This window comes from Labrus bergylta, chromosome 20 (assembly GCF_963930695.1).
Source record: "Labrus bergylta chromosome 20, fLabBer1.1, whole genome shotgun sequence".
In the NCBI taxonomy this organism is placed as follows: domain Eukaryota; kingdom Metazoa; phylum Chordata; class Actinopteri; order Labriformes; family Labridae; genus Labrus; species Labrus bergylta.
The window spans coordinates 14,271,392-14,298,564 of record NC_089214.1 but is presented as its reverse complement, the minus strand read 5'-3'; the positions used below and the strand labels follow the sequence as shown (position 1 = coordinate 14,298,564).

General features: G+C 40.9%; 1 protein-coding gene across 1 annotated transcript in view; it reads left to right on the top strand.

Annotated features, from left to right (window-relative positions):
• LOC109986588 (E3 ubiquitin-protein ligase HECW1) overlaps window positions 1–27,173 on the top strand; it is a 76,815-nt gene that overhangs the window by 32,173 nt on the left and 17,469 nt on the right. The window contains exons 7-14 of the mRNA XM_065948955.1: window positions 2,371–2,540; window positions 10,310–10,452; window positions 10,834–10,934; window positions 12,545–13,536; window positions 14,657–15,233; window positions 21,366–21,464; window positions 24,909–25,062; window positions 26,531–26,634. Of these exons, the coding sequence (XP_065805027.1) occupies window positions 2,371–2,540; window positions 10,310–10,452; window positions 10,834–10,934; window positions 12,545–13,536; window positions 14,657–15,233; window positions 21,366–21,464; window positions 24,909–25,062; window positions 26,531–26,634 (2,340 nt within the window). The remainder of the gene's footprint in view (window positions 1–2,370; window positions 2,541–10,309; window positions 10,453–10,833; window positions 10,935–12,544; window positions 13,537–14,656; window positions 15,234–21,365; window positions 21,465–24,908; window positions 25,063–26,530; window positions 26,635–27,173) is intronic.

Below are 27,173 nucleotides of genomic sequence, written 5' to 3'. Positions count from 1 at the left end.
TAGGTAATCAACATCTGTCTGTATCCCTCCATCCAATCGCATCTTCTTCTTTTTTTTCTTGCAGCACTCAGAACACGTTAATCAATGCATTCACATGCTCTGTCCTCATCCGACCCCTTTCCTTGACCTACAGCTCTTTCTGTCAATGTCTGTTGTTTCAGTGTTGTCTTTCAAAAAGCAGTTGTGTGCTCAAATCAATACCAGCTGGGTAATTATGAACTCTTAACCAGGGGGTTTTCAATATCTGAAACTGTGGGTCTTCCATCAGACAAAACCATGTTTCCATGGACTCAGTGATTTACACAGACCCTTTGTATACCCTGTAATTGTTTACATTTTGGCAAATTAGAAGTTAGCACCAAGAGCTATAGCTAAATGAGTTATAAAGTTTTTTTTGATTTTGGAGAACAAATAATGAGGAAACAATTGTTTAATTTACAAGTTTGGAAAAAGAGGAAATGTGCGATGTCTTTGGCGGTTAAACTCCATCGTGATGTCTTCATGTACTCGAAGCGGAGGTGAGGCCGACAGCAGGATAGGATAGTGGTGGTGGAAGTGTGTAGGATGTGATGAGAAGTGGACTTAAGAGGAGCTGGTCAGGAACACTGTTGATATGTAATGAAGGTGAGGGGGAGGGGGGAGGGGGGGTCGCAGCATTCAAACCGAAACGACAAACTGACAACGACAGAGAGAGGAACAGATTTTCTTTTTAAATATGACAGCAGCAGGATGATTGGTTGATAGCGGTTGTGACAGAATCCGGTTTGTTAAATACTCAGCTCGGTGCAGATGATTGTCCGTCCGCCCTGAGCCAGAGACTTCATGGGGTTTAGGGTTGCGCTGTCCAGACCACTGGGAAGAGATGCAGGAAGGGACAAAAATGAACACATATTTATTTTGATCCATAAAAAGAAATACAATTCAAATTAGACGGGTAATTATTAACCAATTGGCTTATCGACGAACACGACAGGAGGATTGTGGACCAGCTCAAGGGCCGTGGTGCATCTCAGATGATCACCTGAGCAGGAAGACAGAGGGAGAGTGACATGAATTAATGATGACTAACGGATGAAGGTATAAATGAGTATGAAACCGTCTTTCTGCCTGAACTTCCGCTGACCTTCATTTGCAGTTATACATACTACTGCAAAATACCCAATTAGGATTCTTAGACAAGTTCTGCAGTTATAAAACATGGGATTTTTTATATAATACTTTCAGATCAAAAAAAGCATACTGATGTCTGTCTGTATTCTGCAGAAGCTTAAATACTTTCGCTGCCTTTATCGGCCCGTGTCAGTCGAAGTCACTGCTGCTGCCCCTTATGTTCATAATAGTCAAATCAGCATTGTTATAAGTCACTTCCTGTTGTTTTCAGAATAAAAGCATGCACCTGTCCCTTTCACCTCACATGGTATCTTGTCTCACACCTCTTATTTCACACCTTCCCTTCAACCTCAAAAATCTGCCAGGAGTCTTTGACATTGCTTTGTACATGCCTGTAAAGTATGAAAAAACATCATGTTGTCTTAAAGGCACTGATATAGATATGAAACAATTGAAATTCTCTCTTGGCAGCGTAAAGAATTCAACTTTTTCCCCCCTTCTGATCATGACATATCACGTATACGTATACTGCCCACTGCCCAGACCAACTTAAACACACTTTTCATCCTTTAATCGTCACCAACATTCCCTATCCGTTATTATTGACCTGCTGTAATTCTTTTTAACCACAGACATTTATTAAATAATCCGTGTCTCTGTTCCAATCAACCTTTCTGTAATTAAAAGAACAGAGTCGTAAAAAGCTTGCCTCCATGCTTGGCAGTAAAGTTAGCTTACTATTTCCTTTTCCAGACACTGTATCTAGAGCTGGCTTTGAGCATGTTAGCTCTTAGCGTGGGAACACCTGCAAAACTGGACCCGTTCTTCACTCCTACCTCAGCCTGCACGCCAGTACACAACAAGACAATTTCTCTGTTTGTACTACATTACATTCAATGTACAGTTATGGGGTTTTCTACCAAACATATTTGATTTGTCCCTTTAAATTCAGCTCCAATTAATCCAACAGGAAACAAACTATACAATGAAATAAACTCTGAAAAGATCAGCTCATGACATACTTTCAGATCGCTGTCATTGGACTTTCTCTTGTTCCAATACCTAGAGATACAGAAACATTTTCTTACTGTTTTCATACCCAGTCCAACCAAAAAATACAGCACATAGTCGTCTTGTGATGAATTTAGTTCAGTTGAACTAGTGACCAAAGCTATTTCTCTATTGGTCTGAATCTTGGTCAGTTTGCGAGTACAACAGAAAACAAACGACCCGCTACTTCTTTGCCTTCATCTAATACAGACCTCCAGGCAGTCAGCTTGAAGAAGGGGATGTTCTTCAATCCGGACCCCTACCTGAAGCTCTCCATCCAGCCGGGAAAGCACAGCATCTTCCCCTCGCTGCCACACCACGGCCAGGAGAAACGCTCCGGGGTGGTCTGCAACACAGTCAACCCTCAGTGGAGCACAGAGGTACACACACACACACACACACACACACACACACACACACACACACACACACACACACACACACACACACACACACACACACACACACACACACACACACACACACACACACAAACGTGCAAAAGGAAAAACAAAACAGCAGCAGCAGTTGGGTGACAGATTTCCAAGCTATATTTAGACATTTAAATAGTTGAAACTCTATTACCTGTGCCCATAATGTTTCCTGTGTCATCGATGTCCTTGGCTCTGCTTATAAGTCTCCAGCTGTTGTTGTCCAAGTGGAGAAGAGTTTCACCTCGAACATCTCCGTCTCCCTTTGGAAAAAACTGAATTAGGAATGAGTTCTGATGAAAGATGGATGTCTGAATAATGTGCACATGTACAGTCTCCAGAATGTAGACGATGATTGTGTCTGGCTTTAAAGAGAAAAATGAAAGCAGGGACACAGTCGAATGTTTCAATGTTAGGGAAAAAATATTTCTTATAATACTAGGGCCCGGTATGGGATTTTTCTTGGGCCGGTATCGATATTATGGTGGGGGGGGGGGGGGGGGGGAATCTGATGCTGATATATCAACAGATATCTTTCTTCGATCCATCTTCGATCTGTAGAGATATGAAGATTTACAAATGTAGTGCATTAAACCATTAACTGCAGCTACCCAACACTCGTGGAAAATATATATTATAAGGACAAGACATTTACTCAACCGGAAAGTAACTTTGCATGTATGTGCATCACATACTCCGGAGGGGGATCATGCTCGTTGTAATCCATATAGCGCCCTCTGCTGGCGACATTCAGAAAGAAAGCTGCTAGTGTAATACAATGGTGCTCAAATTAAATGATATTTGACTTGTGAATAAATCTTGTAATATCTGCGCATATTTGTGATAAAATGATCCGACCCCGTTAGTCATGTGATATGCGAATATCGGCCGATGTTATCGACTGGCATATTAATTGGTTGGGCTCTACATTGCAAATTATCAGGTCTTCAAAGCACCCTGAGGTCTCATCTGTTGCAATTTTTGATGCATTAAGGTATCATGGTGTTGTTCTCGTCTAGCTCAAGGTCAGCAGTAAACGCATCTTATCCTGTTAATACTTGTCTGTTCTAGTACTCACACACAATGGTTCATATCACTTTGCTCTGCAGACTTAATTATCTTGATGGATTCAGCTTGAGACAAGCAGATAAAACTCTTTTTAACATTTAAAAAGGGTTAGCCTGATGTGTATGAAAAACTTTAAAATTAATGTTTAACTTTAGAGGTGAAGACCAAAGAGATCCTTTTATGCATGGGTAGAAAGCAAACAGTCGTCTTAACAATCAACATAGCTTTTTAGTTTGGTATTTGTTTCATTTGTTGGATTTTTAATAGTCTCAGTCTTGCTAGAAAACTTCAATCTCTAATGGCAATCCTCCAAAGCAGGAGGTAATTGGGTTCTCCTTAGGTTTCAGCTCTTCACGGAGATGATGATTGTAATCCATGAAAATCGTGTTTGCTTTGTAGAAAACAAGATCAGCCAATTGATTTTCTCATTTTGCAACTTATTCTTGGAAACCAGACATTTCTGCAGTGTTCATTACTATCCACCATTTTATGGATGCTACAGATTAATGGCATGAGCAAATTAGTTTAAAGTTACATTGTCATTTTCTCCAAATTCATTTCATAGAGGAATTACATTTCTAATGCTTAAAAGTGTTATTTTTTCATTTTCAGCCAGGCTTTTAAACAGAGAATGTGCTTCAAGAGAATATGTATCACTCAAGTTTGTAGTTAACAATGACTATGTTTTGAGACGGTTCCATTTTGTCTCAGTCCCTGCTTGTTTGGTTTCTGCTACATTATGTGGGGGGGGGGGACAGTGGCAAAGTCAGAAATCAGGGAGAGAAAGAGAGTGAGGGGAACGACATGCTGGAAGGAAGCCACAGGTCAGACTCGAAACCAGGCCGCCCGCCTGGAGAACCACAGCCTCCACACATGGGGCGCTTGCACCACAAGTCCACCGGCCTCCTAAAATGCTTACCCTGCAAGTGAAAGCTGCTTTGATTTGTTTTTGGGCACCAGGGGATCAACAAACTGTTATTAAAGACACACAACACAGACGTTATCAGCTTATGAATACTCTCTTGTATCACTTCCAAATCCAATCATTTGCATTTTGTACTCTTTGTCTGTATGAACTCCTGCTAAATGTTCCCATGCAGGTGCCAGATAGCCTAAAAGTTATGACGTGCTCCCCATGTATATTGGCTATATCAAAGTATGCATGACATCCCTCACTCTCTCATCCAAATTTCCTACGATATCTACTGTTCATTCCTCTTTAAACAAAGACATAAACCCCCCTCCCCCCAAAAATAATATTTTAAAAACTGCTCATGAAGTCTCATAGCTGTTTAAACATTTAGCCTTAGAGGATAAAGAAGAAATTCATATTTTCTCCATTTCTGCTGAGTTTCTTTTACTGTGAGATGTGTTCCCGCGTCCATCTTTAGGTCCAATTAGAGCTGTTCTTTCTGGAGTATAGTCAGTCTTTACCGACACTCTCCTTATTCAGTCAACTAGAGAAGAAAAAAACAAACCTTTTTTTTGAAGGAACACAGTCTCAGGCTTATAGACATTCAAAACCTAATAAAGGGGAGTGCTGCCGCAGATGACCCAGATTTAAATGCAACCGTTGACTCAAAAAAAGCCAACTTTTAAAAAAAAGTTTTTTAAAGTTTTAAAGGTAAAATTGACCAATATTATAATAACTTGTTCTGTATTTTTTACATTTTAATATGTTTGCACAATAGCACATACTGTATATGCAGTATACAACTTGGAGCTGTTTGCTGTCTCACCGCTGTATAGCACAGCTTCTATCCTCTCTAATGTCCCTCAGGAGACCCCACACATGGATATAATGCAGTGTCTGTCTTGGCAGCATCCAATCAACTCAAAGCCACTCTCCTTTTCCAAACAGCTCCCATGTTGATTGGAGCTCAGCTTGCTTGGCAGTGATGTACTGTATTACTCGAATGCAGCTCTGTGGCATGCTCTGTAGTCCAACTCGATGCAGATTGAAGAGACATGGGTGATGTATTTAAAAAAAGATGATGACTTATGATTTTGACTGAAATAAAAAATATATATATTGGAAACAAGTATAATAATAAAGAGCACTTGCATTGAAGCCAAATCATAGTAGATATGTTTTTATCATTATATGAACATACTGTATGTCTCATATAGATTAATGCTCTCCATGTGGACGATAAGTTTATGAAGTTTCTACTTTTCCAAGTAGTCAGCCTTGGTCTGCTTTTGTCCCTTTGATTGGATTTGAGGCTTGTGTCTGGGAGTGACTAATTTAGTCATTGTGAAATTCAACCTCAATTGGAATATGCTGGCCACATTGTAATATTTGGATATGAAGATTGGACTTTGATTGTTGTCAATTTGAAGTCACACTGTGTGGTATTTGAAGTATCTTCATAAAAAAGCTTGTGTCTTCTAGCACTGCTGAATGTTAAAGGAGCAGTATGTAACTCTGACACCTTGTGTTTAAAATGGGTACTGCGGTCCAAATTCAAAACATTGAAGAGACAGTCTCCCCCCACCCCCTCCTCCCTCCTTTGAGTTGATTCACACTCATTACAGAGTCTCTGTAGTAGTTTTAATATCAATGAAAATACCAAAATCCCCCATCCATAAAAATCACCTTTATAACTTTTTAATGAGACCTCACATGTTGTGACATTCAAACAAATATTGGGTCTGCTTTTACAGTTTTGATCGCATGTGGTGCTGAATGAGATGCCATTATCTTCTTCTTTGTATGTTCTGTGTCCAAATCAACACAGTAGTGTTAAATTCAGATGTCCCCAAGAGAGAAGTGTGCTTACTGAACGTGAACCCAGTCATATTAAAGGATGTCATCTGCAGTTATTTTCCCATCACTCTAAATGTATTTATAAAAAATAAAAAAAACATTAGAATCTCATTTGTTTCTTAAAAAGTTGTAAAACCCTGCAGTGTCTGAAGAGTAGTGTGTGAAGTCTCATAAATGGTCTTTAGTGATGTCACTTGAGTCAGGGTTGATGTAGTGTGAAGACTGTGAGTTTTAAAATGAGAGGATGTAGAGTTAGATAAGAGAAATGATCAGCCCTCTGTGTCGCGTTCTTCCTCTCTGCCTGAGGGGAGTGACACAAAGTTACATGAGCGGCTACTAGCAGAGGGCAGCCAAAAACTACAACCAAATGTTTAAGTGTCTAGTTGCAACATACAACACACGTTTTTAACAAGGAATAAGAGTTAAAAATATATCTTTTTTAAACCTCTTTATTTTATACTGTCCCTCACAAATTCAAGAACAAATTTCAAACGTGAATGAATGAAATACTTTTTTTTTGGTGTAATGCATTGACATGATAAAGACAAGCAGCAACCTCCAGTGTTGGAAATGAAGCCAATGTAAAAGTGCAAAATCCTGCAGTTCATTGAGTGTCCACTTGAGGCTGGCTGCAGAAGCACAGGAAGTAGCATACACACCCATTCTAAAAAAAACCTGTTTTTACAGCAGAGATTAACATGTGTACAGCCTGGTTCAAAACATGTAATAGGTCTGATTAGGTCATGTCTCGATCGGCACGCACTGCTTTATTCACAATGAGGCCTGTAGCTGACCTGATTGACAGGCGGGTACCGTAACCGGTTTGTCAGGAGGCTTAAAACCCGCCTCAGCTCCGGCTCTCAGCCTGTCGTTAGGTTGACTGAAAGTTAGGCTGACTGAAAGTTAGGCTGAGACAGCATTTCCAGTATGGAGACTGCCATTGATGGGATGCCAGCGCCCCCTGCAGGAACAGATGGGTGACGTCACTCAGGCTTTGTCCAATTTCTATTATGTCCAGTCTATGGATAAAGTTGGTCAACAAAATTTGCCAAGATCAGTTGGACCTTTTTGCTTCCTTTTTGGGAAGGCTTTCAACTCCGTGTTTAAATTTGGTTCTGTGGTCATGTTGTCATGTCTCAAGGTTATCTAAGCTTAGGCTAAAAAGAAATGTCAAGAATAATCCTGTGTTACCAGCTAAAGGCAATGTCCAGTTTTTATTAGGGATCATTTTGGATCATGTCAAATCTCACATCTGAACAGTAATAAATACAGGTTTCCTTTATTACCCTTCCTCTTCTCTCTAGCTAACCTGTCTGTCTGCACGTCCTCCTCTGCAGCTGCATTTCTCTCCTCCTACAGATTAATATTGTGCTCCTCTTCTGCAACCACACACACTCCCTCCTCCTCCTCTTCCTCCTCTCTCTCTCTCTCTCTGTCTCTGTCTCTCTTCTGCACCATCGTACCCTCTTTATTGAGTTTGTCCTGCGTGCTCCACTCACAAACACACACTTTTGCTCTGTCTGCTCTCTTCTGGCTCATCTTCTAAATTATTCACTCCGACTCCTTTTCATCCTGCTCCTTTATCACCCTTCACACTGATTTCCCCAGCCAAGCATCTCTCTCTCCCTCCTACTTGTATTTTCTGTATTCCTAACACCATAAATTCATTATTTCAGGCAACCAGGTGATTTTTTTTTTTGTCATGTCAGTTAGTTTCTTGCTCTCTTTTCCTCCCATTTCATACTTACTTGTATCCTTTTTTTTTATACAAATGGTCTTCAAGATGTAGGATTGAAAAGTATAATTCACAGCCCAACCAGAAAACCAGAAACAGCCAATTTGATGTTTAGTACCAGTCCTTTCCGTGTCAAGGTACTTATATGTTCCTGAAAACAAGCATACTAGTCCCTGCTTTCATTAGCTTTATCAAGTAGCATGCAACTGTCAGTGTACATATAAATGTAGTTCAATGAATGGAATACATGTCAAAAAAAAAAACAGAGCAGAGAAGGAATTCAGAAGGTTAAGAAGGAAGGAAGACATAAAAGATACATTTTCTTATTGACACTTTAAAGCAGAAACCTCATGTTGCACCCATTATTTTATGTGTATTAACTAATACAAGCATCAACAATGATCAAGTCAGTGTTTCAATAACTTTGTTGTGTTATGATACACATCCTGCCCAATAATACAAGGAAACACGTGAGGGGACTAGAGGAAAGCAAGACAAACGAATGTGGGCTCTAAATATATATCAATAAGAACGACCAGTTCATTTTATTTTGAAAAAAGTTGGACTTCATTGGATTTAAGGTTCTAATAGCTTATAATAAGTACCACTAGTTTTCTAAGAATCAAGAATTCTTAAGCCAAATCTGGTGACATGTAAGTAATGAAGTAAGTCTAAAGGGGCTTTAAGCTGTGCTGTGTGTTCCTGTCTGAATAATATTCTGGGAGGAAGAGAAACCGCTTTGCAAGATTTGGACCTTTGAAGTTTAAGGCCCTGGAGTAGCATTTCAGAAACGTGGCCAATGACCTCAGTGACGGACTGAGATCGAGTAGGACACAGAACAGGAGAAGAAGGTGTTTGAAATCATCCAAACTAAAGCAAAAAATGCTTTAGATGTGCCCTTGGGCAAGACACTTAACCCGAACTGCTCTCGCTGCTTCATTGGCGGTGTATGAATGGGATTAGTTACTTCTGATGGATGATACTACATGATCACTACCATCAGTCCTGCGGTGTAAAAGAGCTTTGAGTAGTCGGAAGACTAGAAAAGCGCTATATAAGCTCAAGTCAAGACATGATCATATTTGGCCACAGACACTTTTGCAGAGCTTTATTTTATTACAGAGTGGTTTCCAGCCTCCTCGTCCAAAAACAAACTGAGTGACTTTTTTCATGCTGGCTTTATTTGGCATGAATGTAGCCTAACTACCGGTATGCTTAACTTGAATGAATGAATGAATGAATGAAATCTTTATTACCACAAAGATTTGTCTTGCACGACGAGCGCAAATAAAAACATAAATAAAATAAAGACAGCAACAACCAGACAGGACAAAAAAAACAGAATAAAAACGAGAGTCAGACAATTACTATCAAACAACACGGACCTCTCATGTTCTTGTCAGCCGCAAAGCAGAACCACACCAAGATGTAAAAACTGGACCTGCTTACAGTCAATATCTTTGCATTATCATTGGTTAGCATGCCAGCATTAGCATTTACAGAATTTCAAAGCACTGCTGTATCAAGGCAAGTCTTAACATAGTAAGTAGCAATGCTGTAGACTCTTGATCTTTTATTTTTAACTTATAAAAAAAGTGCTAAAGTGCTCAAGGAGACAAATCCCTGCCTGAATAAGTATGTTGAGCATTGAAATACAGACTGTAGTCGGATGAATTTTCTTTTTGTAAGATTTATTTTTTGTGCCTTCAAAGGAGAGCTAGGACAGTGGATAGAGTTAGAAATCAGGGAGAGAGAGTAGGGAAGTGATCTGGCACTTCTCCAGCTACCAGATGAATTCCAGACTTGGTCTGCGTTGGGACTTGAACCGGTGACCCTCCAATTCCCAACCCGATTCCCTACAGACTGAGCATTAACAAATACATCAATAACTTGGCTAATCAAACTTTCTGTCCTTGAAATCATACCTGTACCTGAAAAAGGCCAATGCCAGGCTGCATTGACTTCTCCTACAAATGTATGCTACAACATATTTGTCTGGTTTTGATAATTCTTTGTCTTTCCTCGATCAAAGATTAAATGAGTACTGGCATACTGATTTTAAGTTCTAGCTGTAGTGCATACACAACCCTGTTTGTGCTCTAATCTTTACATTTCTCTCTCTTTCGTTCTCATCTTTATCTCCAGAGGTTTAACTTTGTGTCTCTGCCCACTGACGTCCTGGAGATCGAGGTGAAAGACAAGTTTTCCAAGAGTCGGCCAATCATCAAGCGCTTCCTGGGGAAGCTCTCTGTCCCCGTCCAGAGACTGCTGGAGAAACACGCCATTGGGTGAAGCACTTACATCCTTACACATACACACTCAAACAGGAGGTTGAGTGCAGAGGGACTGTCCTCTCTCCAAATATTACTCCAGTGCTCGATGATTCAAGTCAGTGTAGCTGTGGAAGATTTCCCACAAACCCACACTGACAGTCGATAAGCATGAGGGCGGTTGTTGCCTTTTTAAATCTCATGGGACCATCTGATTTTAGCTATAAGATGATAGAATTTCTGGACAGAGAAGCTGCATAATAATTTACTACAAATATAAGTATGCTTGTCAAGTGATGCTATAATCTAGCAAAATTTTTTCTCCCTGTTCCTCCCTGCACTTTGATTCTACTCACTCTTTTCTCTCGTTCTCTCTCTCTCTCCATCTTTTTTCCAAAGGGATCGGGTAGTGAGTTATACGCTGGGTCGCAGGTTGCCGACAGATCATGTCTGTGGACAGCTGCAGTTCCGCTTTGAGCTGACCTCTTCTATTCACCCAGGTACACGCTGCCTCGTGCAAATTTGTAGAGTTGACAGATACACTCTCAATCCTGCTATCATCCCTTGGCCCTGTGGAAACAAGTGAAATATTTGAAATAGTCAAAAGAAGTATGGTTAAACAGTGAGGAACTTCAGAAAGAAAAATAACAAGTGTTGATGATGCAGTAGAGATTAAGAGGACTCTATGCATTTGTGACAGAACAAAAGCTATACCGCTAATGCATTTACACATCTATTAACATACATATTAACGTACATATTATCATTCCCAACAGCATAAGTTTGATGCTAACTTCTCTCCCCGGTGTTTCAAACGCAAAATAGACAGCTAGTCCCTCCAATTGTTTTCCATCATCATCGTTTTTAAATATGGGAGGAAACTGTTAAAATCTTATCCTTTCAAGTAGAAATGGTTCCATTATGCATGCTTTCAAGGATATCTTATTCCCATTACTGATGAATACAAAAGGGAAGCAGTGTTAGAAATGTCTTACTCTTAAATGGAATGACAAAGGAGAGGTAGGGAACAGTAGGTCCGCAAGAAATTTCTTGGTAAGGAATTTTTGCAATATTCACTGACTATAGATGTAACCATATTATGATGTAGTACACGTGAGGATGTAATACACACGTGTACATGCAGTATACATGTTTAGATGGTGTACACATGTGAAGGTGTAGTACACATTGGGATGTATAGATGTTTAATTTATTATCTTCGTCATCTTTATCTTCCAGTTTTCAGTAACTTGTTTGAACTTCCTTCACAGTGATAAAACTTACAGTAGATCTCAGCGTTATGCAGTTAGGTTTTGGAGAGGTTTTTTTTCTCGTCATCAATGCTACCACAAACATCTGATCATCCAGTCTGACGGAACAACATAACTTTATATTTCTCTAGATTTTTCTCCAGTTTTATTTCTTTTTTCTTTTAATGACTTTAACACAATTTCTGAGAGAGGGAGGGACAGAGAGAGCTCCTCTGGATGGATCAGTGAAGGAGCGTGCCATTATACTGAAAGACAAGAAATACAAACTTAGTCTGATCATCTGTCCTAATGTTACTCAGATTACAAATGAAGGTTGTGAACAACAGTGCAGACTACATTCTCTGTTCACAGGCTGATGCAGGAGGAAACAGCTCCAACATGCATTGAATGTAAAACGTTCTGTGTTAAGTTGATTGCTCGCTAAAATGCGTCAAATAATCTAAAACCACTATGAGCTGCTGTGATTACTCTAAATTTGAATTATTCTAAACATTTAAATGAACAAATTAAATGTGAATTTGTTCAATGACATCATCATCATCATCATATAGAGTAACTTCTCTCATCTCATTGGCTACTTTCAAAAATATGTATTTCAGAACATGGAAGACTTTAAAGTCCTATAAACGAGGGTTTGTGTAATATGGATTTTTGTTTCGTCTTGGATGATGTAATGCATGGGTCTCTGTGCTGTATAAATGTCCATGTCTGTGATTCAATAGCACTGGCTAGTGATATTTCTTTCAGGCCATTTCTTTTTTTTTTTTTTTTACTTTTTAAATAAAGTGAGGAAGGGCTGATTTCTCGCATCTACCTGTGTTTTTTTTTTTTTTTTTTAGACGATGAGGAGGTCTCCTTGGTCATTGAGGCAGCCTGTCCCGAGGTGGAAAACGCAGCAAATGAAAACCATGTTGTTGATGCACATGATGATGACACGCTAAGTGTGGGACCTGACATGCCTGACCTTCCCCTGGATGCCCCTCCTGACACTGAAACCTCGGGGGCACCGGCATCGATAGAAGAAGCCTCCACCTCTCCTGAGGAGGTAGTACCTGCTGATGAGGAGGAGGCTGAGGAGACACCGGAGGTGGAGCAAGGAGCTGTGGAGGAGGAGAGCACAGTGAGGGAGGATCCCCCGTCGCCGGAAGAGCCCCAGTTGGAGCGTGAGGAGGGACTCTTGGCTGAACAGCAGGAGGAGAGCAGTGGAGCGGCGGGAGAGGACGGAAGGGAAGAGAGCCTGCAGGTGGAAAATGAGGAGGTGCAGGAAGCAGCGTCTTTACCACCTGCTGAGGAAGACGTGACTGTAGGAGACGATGAGGTTGGTAAGGAAACACAGCCAAAGCCAGATTCAGACAATCCTGAAGCATCAACAACAAACAGTGAGGCTGCTATTGCCGAGGCCCCGACAGAGGCAGCCCAGGAGGCCACTGTGGAACCGGCTAAAGAGGCCCCTCAGGAGGTGACAGGGGGAGGAGAAAGTAGCTGCGTCCCCTGCACCTGCCAATCTATTTTCTCAAACTGCAACAACCATGCTCCATCCCGCCGCAAAAACCGCCCCTGCTCCCTTCCCGTGTCTGAACTGGAGACGGTGATTGCATCAGCCTGCGGTGAACCAGAGACCCCCAGATCCCATTACATCCGCATTCACCACCTCCTCCACAGTCTGCCCTCTGCTCAACTCAGAGCTCCCAGCCAGGAAGAGGAGGAGACTGGGGAGGGGGAAAACACAAACAACACTGACAATACCACATCCCCCACCCTGAAAACCTCCAAAGACGAGGAGGGACTGGAGGATGAGGATGATGATGATACAACCCTGTCTCCTTCTCAGGTATGACTCATGGTCGCAGTCAAATTGCAGAGATGGGTTCAGAAAGATTGGACCAAAAAAGCCCCCCCCCAAGTTCTGATACAGATTATACAGTGAATTACTTTACCTCAATTGTTCTGAATGCTGTCGACAAACACCACAGAACTAATTTTACACCAAATAAACTTTGCCTCGATTAATTAGCTGGTAACTCAGAACTACACAATCCACCAGAACAACTGTCACCAGATCTGTGCTACACTAATGAAATGACAAGTATAAACAATGCTATCTCAGCTGGTCTGCGTCATTCTGTAGGCTTTGACAAAGTAGCAAGATTGCAGTAAAATGTGTTTTTTTGCAAAACAAATAGGTTATGTCACAGAAATAACAGTCTTCACATATTTCCTCTCTCGTGTGGCCTTACAAAGATTTACTATCTTCTTTTACTCTTCTTATTATAAAAGGGAAGTAGACACACTTTTTAAATCAAACAGCAGCATTATCGACCCAGACCGATCAATAATACATAAAGCTGCCTGTATGTTTGTAGACTTTCATCCTACAGCGATGTAAGGAGAGGGATTCTCCTCTAAATATCAGCAATATCACTGAAGTGGCGTTCTGGTGTTACGGTGAAAAGAGTGACCATGTTAACTGATGACTTTCAGACAAACGCGACTGAAAGTGTCCTAACAAATGCCTTTTTGTTCCGTTTATGTCTTATCACAATGTCAAAATTACTTATGAGATATGTTTTAATTAAAGCCAAACAAAAAGGCTTTTGTTAGGACACGTAACGTACGACAACCGGGACTCAGTCGGCTGACAGTCACAAGTTAACATGGTAACTCTTTTAAACGTTACACCGGCACAGACTTTGCCGTTTCCAGCGATATAGATAGTGTTCTGTGTGGCCCAAACTCAAAGTTCATCTTAATATCTTAGTTTTGCTATGGTTGTCAGGTGATGTAAACATGTCGTTTATAGGAGATGTTAAATTAGAAGTCTGTGCTGCAGTTCTACAGGGTTTTCAACGGCAGCCGTTGCTTTCCTGACGCCACTGAAAGCTATGAATAAAGGGCAAAAATGGCCCCAAAAATATCTTGAAAAAAAAGTTTTTATTTGTGTGTTCCTACAGGTCCCAGAGTGTCCCGGCCCCTGCTGCCGTCGCTCCCTACCTCGCAGCCTCTCCATCGAACGCCTCTCTGAGCTGAACCAACTCCTAGAAGGTGAGGGAGTGGGAGTGCACACAGCAATCAGGAGGATCTCCCCCTCCTGTCTGGAGAGTGAGGAGGGAGATTCCAGCAACGGGGGAGGAAGAAGAGTTGGGGGTAGCACCCACAGACCTCCGGGTGAGAACGAGTGTGAGTTCTGTGACACCTCCTGCTACAGCACCTCCTGCTACAGCACTTCCTGTTACAGCACGTCATGTTACAGCAACTCAGGCTACGAGGGGAGGAGCCGCTACTGCAGCCACACCCGCCTCTCCTCAGTGGACAGCAACAGACTCTCCGGCAGCACGGTGTTCTCATCCCAGGACGAGGATGAGGACGAAGAGAGCGCCTTCGAGTTTGTACCTGACGGCAACCCCGCGCCAGAGGGCCAGGAGTCAGGTGGAGCGGGAGGAGAAAGGAGGACGGGGAGGTGGAGGGAGTCGAGGAGAGGAGAGCAGGGAGAGCCAGTGGTGGCAGGGCCCAGCGACATGAACAATTCCGGTGAGTCTGTGGGTTGCATTACATTTCATTTTTAGGTGGTACACAACTAAATCGAGAGCTATCTTTTACAAAATTACAAGGGGTGCTATTCCAGACTCCTATTTAGAATCAGAATATTTAGACCAGCTAAACAAGGAGTTAGAGGTCTGTCATTTCACAGTCAAGAACAAAAATCCTTGCTCATGTCCTTAAAGTTGGCAAACATTAAAGAAAACAAGGGATGATATCAGATGATTCATAAATATCTTCAAAATGATCCTAATTATGAGACGTTAAGGGTGTCTTTAAAATGATATACATTACAAAAATCCTACCTTTTGTTGCACTGAAGACAACAAAACAAAAGGGTGGTTTAATTTGAATGCTGATAAGCTGGCTACTTTAGTTGTAAGTTCTTGAAAATGTCTTCATGGTTTATTTCTTCCTTATATTTGTAAATGATGTCCCTGCTTTCTTTTCTTCCCCCTCTTCTCAAATAATTGTGTCTGTGATTGAGACAGAGAGATGACCCTGATACTGTCTGACATTATATGTTAATAAGAAAATGAGTGAGGAAGACTCTGTTGTTGCATCAGCTGGTTTACAGAGCTCTCTAGCACCTACTAGAGGGTAGACGTTGTAAAAGTCGGTGTGGAGGCTTTGATTCCTTCTTTCTGATGCTGGACACTTTCAGTCCCTGTTCATGTCTTGTTTTGTAACTGAGGTGCAGACAAGAATGCAGCACCATGGTTGCCACCTGCAGTGCCACCCTGCACATCTTTCTTCACATCCATAAATACATACTTTGAAATAAGTAGGATAGGCAGATATAAACATTTACATTGAATATGATTTTTTTGAACAACTTTGAAGGCTGTACTGGTTGCCGTGTACATTGGTTCCCAACCTGGGGTCTGGGACCCCTTAAGCCTAAGAACTCAGGGGGGGGTCCAAGGCTGTGTCTACCCACAGGTTGTCAATATTAGCTCTGCACATTTTGGTAAATGCAGCATGCTGCATTTAGTTTCTTCTTTGTTTTATTGCAAGACAAGGGACAATAAACTTACAAAACAACACTAGAGACAATTACAATGAGCACAGGCCAGAAAAAGGGGGCACATTTAGTTTCAGACTGACAGAATATCCAAAACAGCCTCAGCGCGATGAAGTGCCTGCAGAATCGCGCAGGAGACAGACCTGCGCCGTGAAAGAAAACCACAAACAGAATAAAAATTTCTACAAATGCATTAAGTATGGTGAAAAGACACTCTTCCACTGTGAAATGAATCAAATCATTAGCATTACAGTGCCTCTTTTTGTTCAAACGTAATGGGCCATCCATCCCAGACCACTTTGTCACGCACATTGCGTAAGGGCAAACATTCAGCGCACAGAGACACAACATGTGACAGAGGTTTGAGCCATGCCCAGATGATCCCCCTATCAAAGATAAATCAAACTTTAGAATGAAATCCTTTCAAAAACTGAGCAGCTTCTGCGTCCCGATAAGCAGTGCCTAGTGCGGAGAAAGTACAACAAAAATCACGAGGACAGCGCTGTGACAAATGTCATAATGTGTGAGAGCTGCACCTGAGAGGTGGAGATTATGCTGCCTGTGTTGACTGTGAGTGGACCGATCCGCACGTCAGTCAAAGGTATATTCGCGGTTTGACCCAAAAACAACCCGATAACTTGTCTTAGTGTTTAGTGAGCTCATTAAGAGGAAGTCTTTCACTGTTATCTTAACAACCTATTTTAACAACGACCTGAAAGCAATGCTAACTAAAATAAAGAACAAAATATGTGAAGTTTTTGTTCATTAAGATTAAAGTTACTGTAGACTAGAGTATATAAATAATGAACAAGTTTAATTTCATGAAGAAAATCATAGAATATATTGAATTTGACTTTGTGAACAGCAGCTGATGTGATGCAGGATTCATTAATAAAGTTCTGAGTTAGAATGAAAGCTAAGTTCATTCAGTTAGGCTTTAAGATTTTTATAGGAGGTCCAGTATTCATCTCAGTCATTTAGTACATAAAGCTGTTATAAATTGATATAATAAATAAGGTATACTGTTAGTAGGTTGATGTGTTCTTGTGAGGGAAGCGCCATCTCCTGGCGACACCCTGTAATTAAATACATGGGCATGGAAGAGGGCGGCTCTCTCTTTGCATGGGAACTGGCTGACAGCCAACAGTGTATCACCTTTTTTCATGCAAGTCCTGGAGAGGCTTTAGCTTTTTTTTCAGATACCATTAATAGGGCTGGAAGTAAAAAGGTTGGGAACCACTGGTCTAGTGGTTACGACACGTGTAACATTTCTGTAACATCCTCAGTGGGACTCCAGCCATGGATCTTAGATTAGATTAGAACACTTTATTGATCCCCAGCGGGGGAAACGTATTTGCCACCTGGTCAATTCATACACACAACAAACATTATCGGCAGCACAATGACAGTACACAACAAGTAAATAACTTTCTCTTTCTGCTCTGTCAACCATCAAAGAAGGTTAGTATTGTTATTTGTACATTTTACATGACGACTGTTGGACTTAGAAAAGTAGGTCACTCCTCCTTTTACACACACACACACACACACACACACACACACACACAGAGAGAGTATTCAAGAAACAAAATGAAATTCCATCCTCTGAAATGCAATCAGTACACTGCCAGACTCCCTGCCAGGTTTGTTCTTTCTAATGACTTTCTTTTCTTTCCCACCTCCTGGTCCTTTCAAAATGCACCAGAACATACTCCACCTAAAGGTTTTTTTTGTTGTTTTTAAAATAATGTTATGCAGGGCTCGACATTATAACTGGCCCGCTGGCCTGGATGAATGATTGATATGAGTCCAGGCCAGCTGATTGCACGTTCAGCTGGCCCGCTCGGCCCAGTTCAAATCTCATATTAATATCAGATTAAGTAGACTCTTACAGCGACCAGCATGGAATAAACATGAGCACATAAGAAAAATACACAATATTTGATACAATTAAAGCTCAATTAATTAAAAGTTGTAATTTACTTTTGCATCAGAATGGTTCAGGAGTAAATTGGTGACTGTTATTCTTCAAATCAAAAGTAACGTTCCTACAATGGTCGGGCCAGTGATCTTTGAAAACCAGTGGCCCGGAGGCCAAATTTAGCTTAATGTCAACCCCTGTTATGCTATCTCCTAGAATGTACTCACACTTCAAAGCTACCTTTGGACTTTCATTAAGATTAATTCCAGAAGTTTTTACTCTGATGATGGCTCTCACTCTCCGTAAATCATTACATTACACCTTTACAGTAACACAGGTAAGATGCATTGTCACTGTCTTAAATATCTCCTTTGAGATGTTGAAAGTTGAGCTCAGTGAAAGAGTTCGTTTTAAATCGTAAAAGCAAATTCTTTTTGATGTGGCGCAAGGAAGACAAGAAAAGGGTTTTCCTTTTCCCCTAGCATGACGTTAACACGGTGGAAGACCAAAAGTAGCAGAAACAAGGAAGTGGGTGAGTAATGCTGTGGGAAGTGTAGAGTAGTGGCTTTAGAAATATATTTGCTGAGAGTCATTGTGTGAGTGTTATTTTTGGCTTACTTTGCTGAGGTTTTGTGTTTGGCTCTGTGGGTTCTTGCTGGACTGCTCTGCTGGAAACCAGGAGTGATTTTAGAAGTCTACGCTGAACTTCACAAGTTAGAGGGATTAAAGTAATTTGTAACACAGCAGTGGTCATCTGTGATCACTATACCATGTGAATTGGCCGTGTCTGTAATTTGTACAAACACATTTAACTGCAAATACTAAACATAATGTTTATGTGATGATATAAGGCCTGTGGGAATCAGTAATTCATTGTTGAACTGAGACTCAACAGATGAACAGGTGCTCCATTGGGATGTTATGGACCAAGAAATCATGGCGCTTACGTTGCAGAAGTAACCGCTGCATGGAAAAGGAAGTCTTGCCTGGAGGTCGTTCAACGTTAACCCGGGCTTCATCAGAATTACAGAGAAATTAACATCTGTTCCCAGAGGCTTATAACATCTATCAGGCGGAGATAGACGATGAATGCAGAAGGGTTACGAGATTGGTGATGTACAGTACTTAAAGTAACAATAAGGTTGTATAAAACAGAGCCTTGTCAAGTCCTGAAAAAGAGTCTCTCCGTAACTCATGTTCTTTCAATCACAGATTTGGCTTATCCTGTTTGACTTCTCAGCTGGAATTTTCCAATATACAACCCTGAGGTCCTCCACTGAAGTTTATGTACATACTGAATTTGACAGATAATCATTTTATGCCATTTGTTTTGGGTTCTATTTGGACCCAAATGCGCGGCATGGGGGGAAAAAAAAAGATCATTGATTATAACCTTTACTTATAAATATGGCAAGTACAGGTTCAACTGGCAGGTAACAGATTTCAGTAATAAAAATCTGTAAGAGCTTTTGAGTACTTGAGCTGACTCAGGAAGAAAAGGAATGCTTGTCGGGGAGCCAGCAGGTCAGCAGGTAGAATCCAGAGATCCTGACAGGAAAACACTCACAATGTAGGAGCTGATTCAGGGAAAAGCCAGAGGGACGGCAGAAAGGAACCAGGAGGGCAGAGACAGATCTCGTCATTGGGGACAGAAGGCGGAGGCTACTTTTAGTATACGATAAGGCTGGCTGGTCAGAGGCAAACGGGGTCAGCAACAGGTAATCAGTCGAAGTGAGAGTGCTGGAAAGTCTTGCATTGAGAAGAAGAACGCTCCGGCAGTGTCTGTCTGTCAACAGGAGAGGTTTATATAGTGGAATGATTGCAGATGAGAGGCAGCTGTGCGCACAGGTGAGTTGAGTTGGCTGATTAGGTTGGAGCGTGGCTGGCAGGCAGAGTCCTACATGCACTCACAATATGTGTCTTAATAGAAGATGGAGATGCTTTCAGAGAAAAATGTCAAAGCTTTGTATCAGGAGACCACTGATTATCGTTAATACTTATCTTTGGGTCACCCCAAATATTCTCATTTGTGTTTTACTTTCTAATTTGAAAAAGAGCTGCAGAGGATCTTTCATTTCATTTCATTTTTGACTTATTTGCTCATGTCAGTGTATGGTTCCAACACAGTAACAGACAACATATTTTCTCATAGTACTAATACACTGTCCATGAGTAAACAAAAGCTGGAAGAAAATGTATAATACCTGCCCCTTTCTTAAGAACGCAAGATACTGTTGAAACCGAATAAGATGGCTAACCTGTTGTTGTTGTTGTTGTTGTTTGTTTGTTTGTTTGTTTGTTTGTCTTTTCTTCCACAAATCATAAGTTAATCAACATCTTAGAGGCTGTGTAACACGATCAGAAAACAAAGTTATGTAGACCAGTACCAACACTTCAGATCCTTTTGGACAATTAACAAAATTTAGAATCAATCCAAGTACAGATTAGATGAATCTTTCTTTATTGTTCTTCCTAAAAGCCTGCAGAGTTCTGAATTTATTGCGGTTAGTTGATTCACTTCAGTGGTCTTAATGTTTGAGAAATAAAGGAATTCATCTTGTTGAAATTGGGAGAGCAAATCTTTTGCAACAATCCATAGGTTAAAAAAGAGCTACTTCAGTCATCTTCTCTATTAAGACTGAGTTTACCATGAAACACTGGCTTGTGACTCCTAATTAAACTTTTAAGGCGAAGCTGCCATGTTTGGTGGAAGCTAATTCTCCTTTTGTTCACAGAGCCAGTAATAACATCTGTGATTTCTCATAACTTCATTCAAGCATTAGTGTCTTCATTCAGCAGCTCATGGCAGCCAAACAAGTTGTTGAATGGTCCTAAGAAATATACAGCTGTGTGTCATCAGCATAGTGATGGAAATAAAGCGCATGTTCTCCATCTATATGGAGCATGTGTAAAGAAGAAATAAGAGAACCATGGCAACTTCCTTTGACACCAAAAGGGGATTCCACATCATGCACTCGCTATCAGCATTGCCTACAGGACAAAAATCATTCTCTGCAATACATCCAAGTATGGACATGACATTCCAAGGATATTTCAAGGAATTGGTGATGTAAAAATGATGGAGTTTCAACATCCCAAATGTCAGATGTCCATTCCAAAGATGGTAGAGTATATCCCCAGATCATTCACATCCAACTGTCTCTCTAATGTCCTGTAGGCTCAGACCTCTCCCCTCCTGTCGGCCATCTTCCAGTCCTGCGACCCAGCCATGATCTAAACCATTTTCCTGCAGCCACTGACCCAGCCTTACCTCCAAGTAAGATCCAACACACCCAAGTCTTACTCTGGAGTAACATCCCTGCCCCTTTGGTTTCCTGTGGCTTTTTGTCTGTTTCACTCCGTTGCATGCAGCAATGAATATCTCTGCTTTTTTAACATTTCCCATCTCCTCTGTGTCTGCCATCGTCATCTCACCCTTCCCCCCTGTGTGTGTCCATCTCTTTAGGCTGATGTACTGCACTTTTTTATTTGCTTTACAATGGGATCTGCACTCAGTATTGGATGTTGGAAGGGTCGCTCGTATTTGCAAGGTCAAAATAGGAAAGTCAGCTGCCAGGGGACCTGTACTCCACTTCATCATCGAACTGAGAATCCCTTAATCGGGACTATGTCCTTTTAATGCATTTTCTTAAAATACATGCATTGCATTAAATGTGAAAACATTTTTTTTTAACATCGACAGTTTATGATCCTCAGAAATATGCCAATATGTTTGTTAAATCAATGCATAAAGGAATAAAGCAAATATTGGAGTTTGAAGGAGGTCTTCATGCTTGACTTGTTTCTTAAATATACAGTCAGGCAGAGTTTGTGCAGCTTCTTGTCACCTCGCCATCACAGAGAGATGAACTGGTAAGGTAACATTGGGCCTTCAACCAAAACCTGTTCAAACAGAGCTTACATCCTGATATAGAGCCTGGCCATAACTCAGTGTGGAACAACAAATGATCAATTTGAGGTTTTATGTTAGTGTTCAAATTTAACTACGAAAACACTAAGTTAATTAAGTGAATAATTAGGCTCTTGAGATGTTGATTGGTAGTTTTTTTGAATGAGACAAAGCCAGCCTTGCTGCTTTCCTGTGAATAACCACCAACATCAATAGCTTAATACCAGTTTAGAAAATAATACATATAAGCCTTGTACCAATCTTGTCAATTAATTTTCAGTGTTCTCAATCGATGCATTAATTATTGAAATTATTATTTCCATTATTTGAACTACAATTTTAAATGCATATAATGGCTAAGAAGAAGATATCCCTAATTAATCCCTCGAGGGGAAATTCAATTTTACACACTGTTGTTGAACATGTTACACACACATAAGTTGAAATACACACATGCACAAACAGGATCCTATGGATATGTATTAATGGAGAGATGTCAGAGTGAGGAGGGGTACCCACAGTGGGCAATCCTGAGCTGGTGGGAATTCACTGGCACACCCAAGGAAAGGAATTGAATTGGCACCTCTCCAGCTCACACACCAATTACCAGACTTGGCCAGACTTAGTCCGCACCTTGACTTGAACTGGCGACCCTCCAATTTCCAACCCAAGTCCCTACAGACTGAGCTACTGCTGCCCCCAGCTGCCTTCTATACCCTGTATTCTTTGGTTGTGTTAATTCAAAGAAATTAACAAATAGTGTTATTATGGGGCTGTATGTCAGAGGGTGAGTTGCACGGGGGTGCAGTGGTTAGCACTGTCGGCTCATAGTTCCAATGCCCTGTAGGGCCGGGGCATTATGGACTCTGCATGTTCTCCCTGTGCATGCGTGGGTTCCCTCTGTTAGAGAGGGGAACATGAGAAGCATGGCTACAAAACCAAAGTGGGGAAACTTCTTCACAAATTATGGTGGGTATCGGCAAAAAGACGCTGTCCTGTATGTGTGTGTGTGTGTGTTTGTGTAGGCAGAGGAGTCGTGACGACCAACAGAGGGTTTTTCCTTCCTGAGGGGGCAGCCTTCATCTGCTACCTCCTCCTTTAGCAGTTAGTCAGAGCGGAGAAAAGCTGTGACACTAGTTGTCTAACACAAACTATGGGTACAGCTGTAGTTGTATTTCTACTCACACTTAATCCTTACAGCTCTGTAACTATTAGAGCTGCCAGATTGAGCAGTACTATTGGGTGGTAAATTGCAACCGTGTCATTCATAATTATGTAGGTAAATATGTCCTCGTAGTATCTTCCTTGAATCCATTTTTGGTAGAGGTTCTGTATGAAATTATTGGGTTGGGGGGGATATCCCGATACCTGTAGTTCTACTCTTTTGACAACAGAAAGCAGAACTACAGGATGGCAGAAATACTTTGGTAACAGTGTAACAGTAACAATTTGTAATCTTTTCAATCACTGTTTAAACCACTTAATATGAAATGCCATACATTATGACAGCTGTATGAACAGTATTATCAAAATTCAATTATGAGGTTAAAATTGGAGTTCAGCTTCTCAAATTATGTTCTTCTTACATTTAATTTAAACAAATCAACCGTGAAAAAAAGTGCTGACAATATCGTGCATTATTTAGAGTTAGAAACATGGTGTGCTTGTTCGGGAAGTTCTACAGCATTTTCAACATTCTCCCCACCACAATAATTTACATGACAATGTTCAGTCAGATATGGAGTAGAGTTTATCTGTTTGAAGGAAGAATGTGCCACTTTTTGATCCAGGGGATGTCGCCCTTGAGCACCAGCATGAAACCAAAGCAAACTGTTGTTTGGCGTCACCTCTGCTATTCTGAAGCCTCCGCTCTGCTACAGCAACACACGTCCAACCGCTCTCCCCTCGCGTTTGCACAAAGTATTTATTCAATTGGAATGCACCATAATTAAGCACTTAGCGCGGCGGACAGAATTGTCCTTGTCTTGAGCTGTTGATGTTTGCACATTCTTCCTTTGAGGACCTAGTTTAAACTATTCCTGTTGTACGACTGACAGCTGTAGTCAGATGATCATGGAAATCAAAGCTCCTTTTAACAAATCCCCAGAGAATTATGCCCAACAGTGTAGTTCCCTTTAGTGGATTTACTGCAAACAAAAGTGAATACTTGACTCTCATCAGGTAGATTGTCATGTTAAATTTAATTTACTGAAGATGTTAGTCGAACTTGCCAAACAGGTTCGACACAACAAGATGACAGATTGATTGAGAGATTTTTGAAACTTCCTCCTGGGATCTCAGAAAGATTTTCTTGAAAGCTCTTTTGTGCAAGCCTTGAGTTGATCCTAAATTGAACCCTTTCCCTGATTTGCACTGTTCAGCAGTTATGAAGACAAGCAAGCATTCCCTCACTGGCTGTGAGTTGCTGTATTTTCACAGTTTATTCACATTTCTTATATTTTCATGTTACAGAGTAGAGAGATAAGCTTATATCCAATCGGCTTGTCAGAAAACATCTGAAAGTCGGAGTGATCTCTGAGGCAGGCATCAGACCATGCATGAAGGGATTAGTTCTCCTCAGAGTTTTGTTTTTATGATGTACAGCATCAAAGCAGTGGGAAAAGACCCAACTTCTCTAAAGTAGAAACTCAATCTCTGTGAGTGGATGATGTTCAAAACACAAATGTTTGAAAATTGTGCTCACGATAGTGAAACTTTTCAGTTATGTATGTATCTTACTAATCTACTGCGAGTTTGGGCAGTACTTAATTAAAACACTCTCTAATTCTCGCCAACTCTCTGTTGACACAGACTGGGAAGCTCGAATCGACAGCCATGGCAGAGTTTTTTATGTGGACCACGTCAACCGGACCACAACCTGGCAGAGACCGAGCCAGGGCGGCAAGTGTAACCACAGCATCCCCCGCTCGGGATCCACGCAGCAGATGGAGCAGCTCAACAGGAGGTCAGACCGAAGTGCACAAAGAGAGAAAGAGATACTCAGGCCGCACTCATGTGTCCATCAATGTTGTCAAACAGCCTTCAGTTGAAACTACATGAAGGAGAAACATTTCTCTTCAGTTATCTTCTCCTGCATGGTTTGTCTCAGGCACTTTTATATGATCAAAAGAAATCAAGTGCTGTCACATTCACATGACCCTTGTTTGTCATCTTTATAACTCATATTGCTCATGTGTTTCTCTTTGAATGATTTGTTGTCCGCCTATTTATCGATTCTGTTATTACTCGAAGTAATTTGTAAATGAGGGTTGCCTCTCAATGATCTCTCGAGTATAAATAAAGGTTAATTGAGTTGATTAATTAATGTTAACCCCGAAAAGAGAAAATCTTGCACACTACCCTCAGCATCCTCATTTATTAGGAAAAGCTGCAATGTTTCGGACTTAAACATTTTCCACCACCAAGATCTTAAGTAGTTGAGTAGATGGTGATCCTGAGCAAAAGTATTGTGCAGGATTTTCTCTTTTAAAGACTGTAGTTTTACGTTCTACGCAAGTATTATAAACATACCAGTTTATCATGTGATAAGAAGAAGCCTTGTAATGGTTGTAATGCGTTGTGTTCTAGTGAGAAAGTTTTGTAACATCACAAGATGAAAGGTTATGAGAGGTTTCATGTTAAACAGTTGTGAATTGGTAAATGGACTCGAGCTTGTAAAATGGTTTTCTAGTCTTCTAACTACTCAAAGCGCTTTTACATCGCTCGTCACACATACACAGTCACAGCACAGTCACACACTGGCAGCAGAGGCTGCTATGCTAAAGTGACCATCAGCATTATCTGATCCATTCATACTGTACACATTTGCATGCTGCTGACAAATCAGCGGGGGCAACTTACCCAAGAGCACATCGACATGTGGCAGCAGGGGACGGGGACCAAGAAAAATATGGCGTCATACCATGAAAAATTATGTTTTACTGTTTATTAGAATGTTCTGTTTTTTAGAGTTACATCTTTCTTCGAAAAACAGTAACATTTTGATTTGTTGGTAGCAATAAAACCAAACATAAAATTTATAGAATTTGTACATATGATACAAACAGTAAAGTGTTGTGTATACATTTCTTGGGATTTAAAACAAAGATTTTTCTTTCGTGGTAAGAGAAGATAGAAATGTCATCCATTTCATCGTGACCAGAGAATACACAGTCCTCAGGATCAATGTTCAGAAAGGATCGAGAGGAAGGAGAAAGTGTTAGTGCTTAGAGTGGTGAGCTGGATGCAGAGTCTACAGTAAGGTTAGTCTGACATCTGGTGACTGAAAAGTAAACTCAAACCTCCAAATGTATTTGTGTGGCACAAAATGCAAAGATGTTCAGCTCATGGCAGAAAGATCCTGATCATGTTTTAGTGTCTCTTATCTTCACACTCCTATTTGAAGACAACTTTCTTCTTTTTTTTTTTTCCAGGTACCAGAACATCCAGAGGACAATGGCCACAGAGGAAGATGGCGGGGGTCCGAGGTTAGAGCGGAGCAGCAGCACAGAGACTGAAACAGATTCTCCTCAGACAGGTACAGAACTGAGCCTGGAACAGCAGAAAAAGGAGCACACTCTTAAACAGTAACAAATCGTCAGGTGCACAACCACATAAAGACTTACAAGAAAACAGGAAAGTCAGCACACTCATTGTCCCCCGACGTTTTATAATCTGGGCAGAGCAGCAGCATGCAGATCACCAACGGACGGGTTTCAGCAAACAGCTTTCATCAGCGTTGCAGACTGAGTGGGAATGCCCCTTATGTACAGGAAGTCTTGACCACTCAAGGTTTTTTTTTTTTTTAACACAAAAGAGGCTGCTCTGTCAAACAGGAAAAAGGACAAACACATCAATACAAGAAATATGCACTCGCTAGTTACAAGAGATGAACCCAGACGTAATTATCATCATGCATAGATAACTGAGGCTCATCACAGATACAAGCTAGTTCCTTTTTAGGACAAATGAGATCATTCTGGTGTTTATCATTCTCATGAATGACACAACCGACCTACTTTAATGGCATTAACACTCTCTGGTTATATTCTTTGTAAATAATCTGCAGTTGTGATT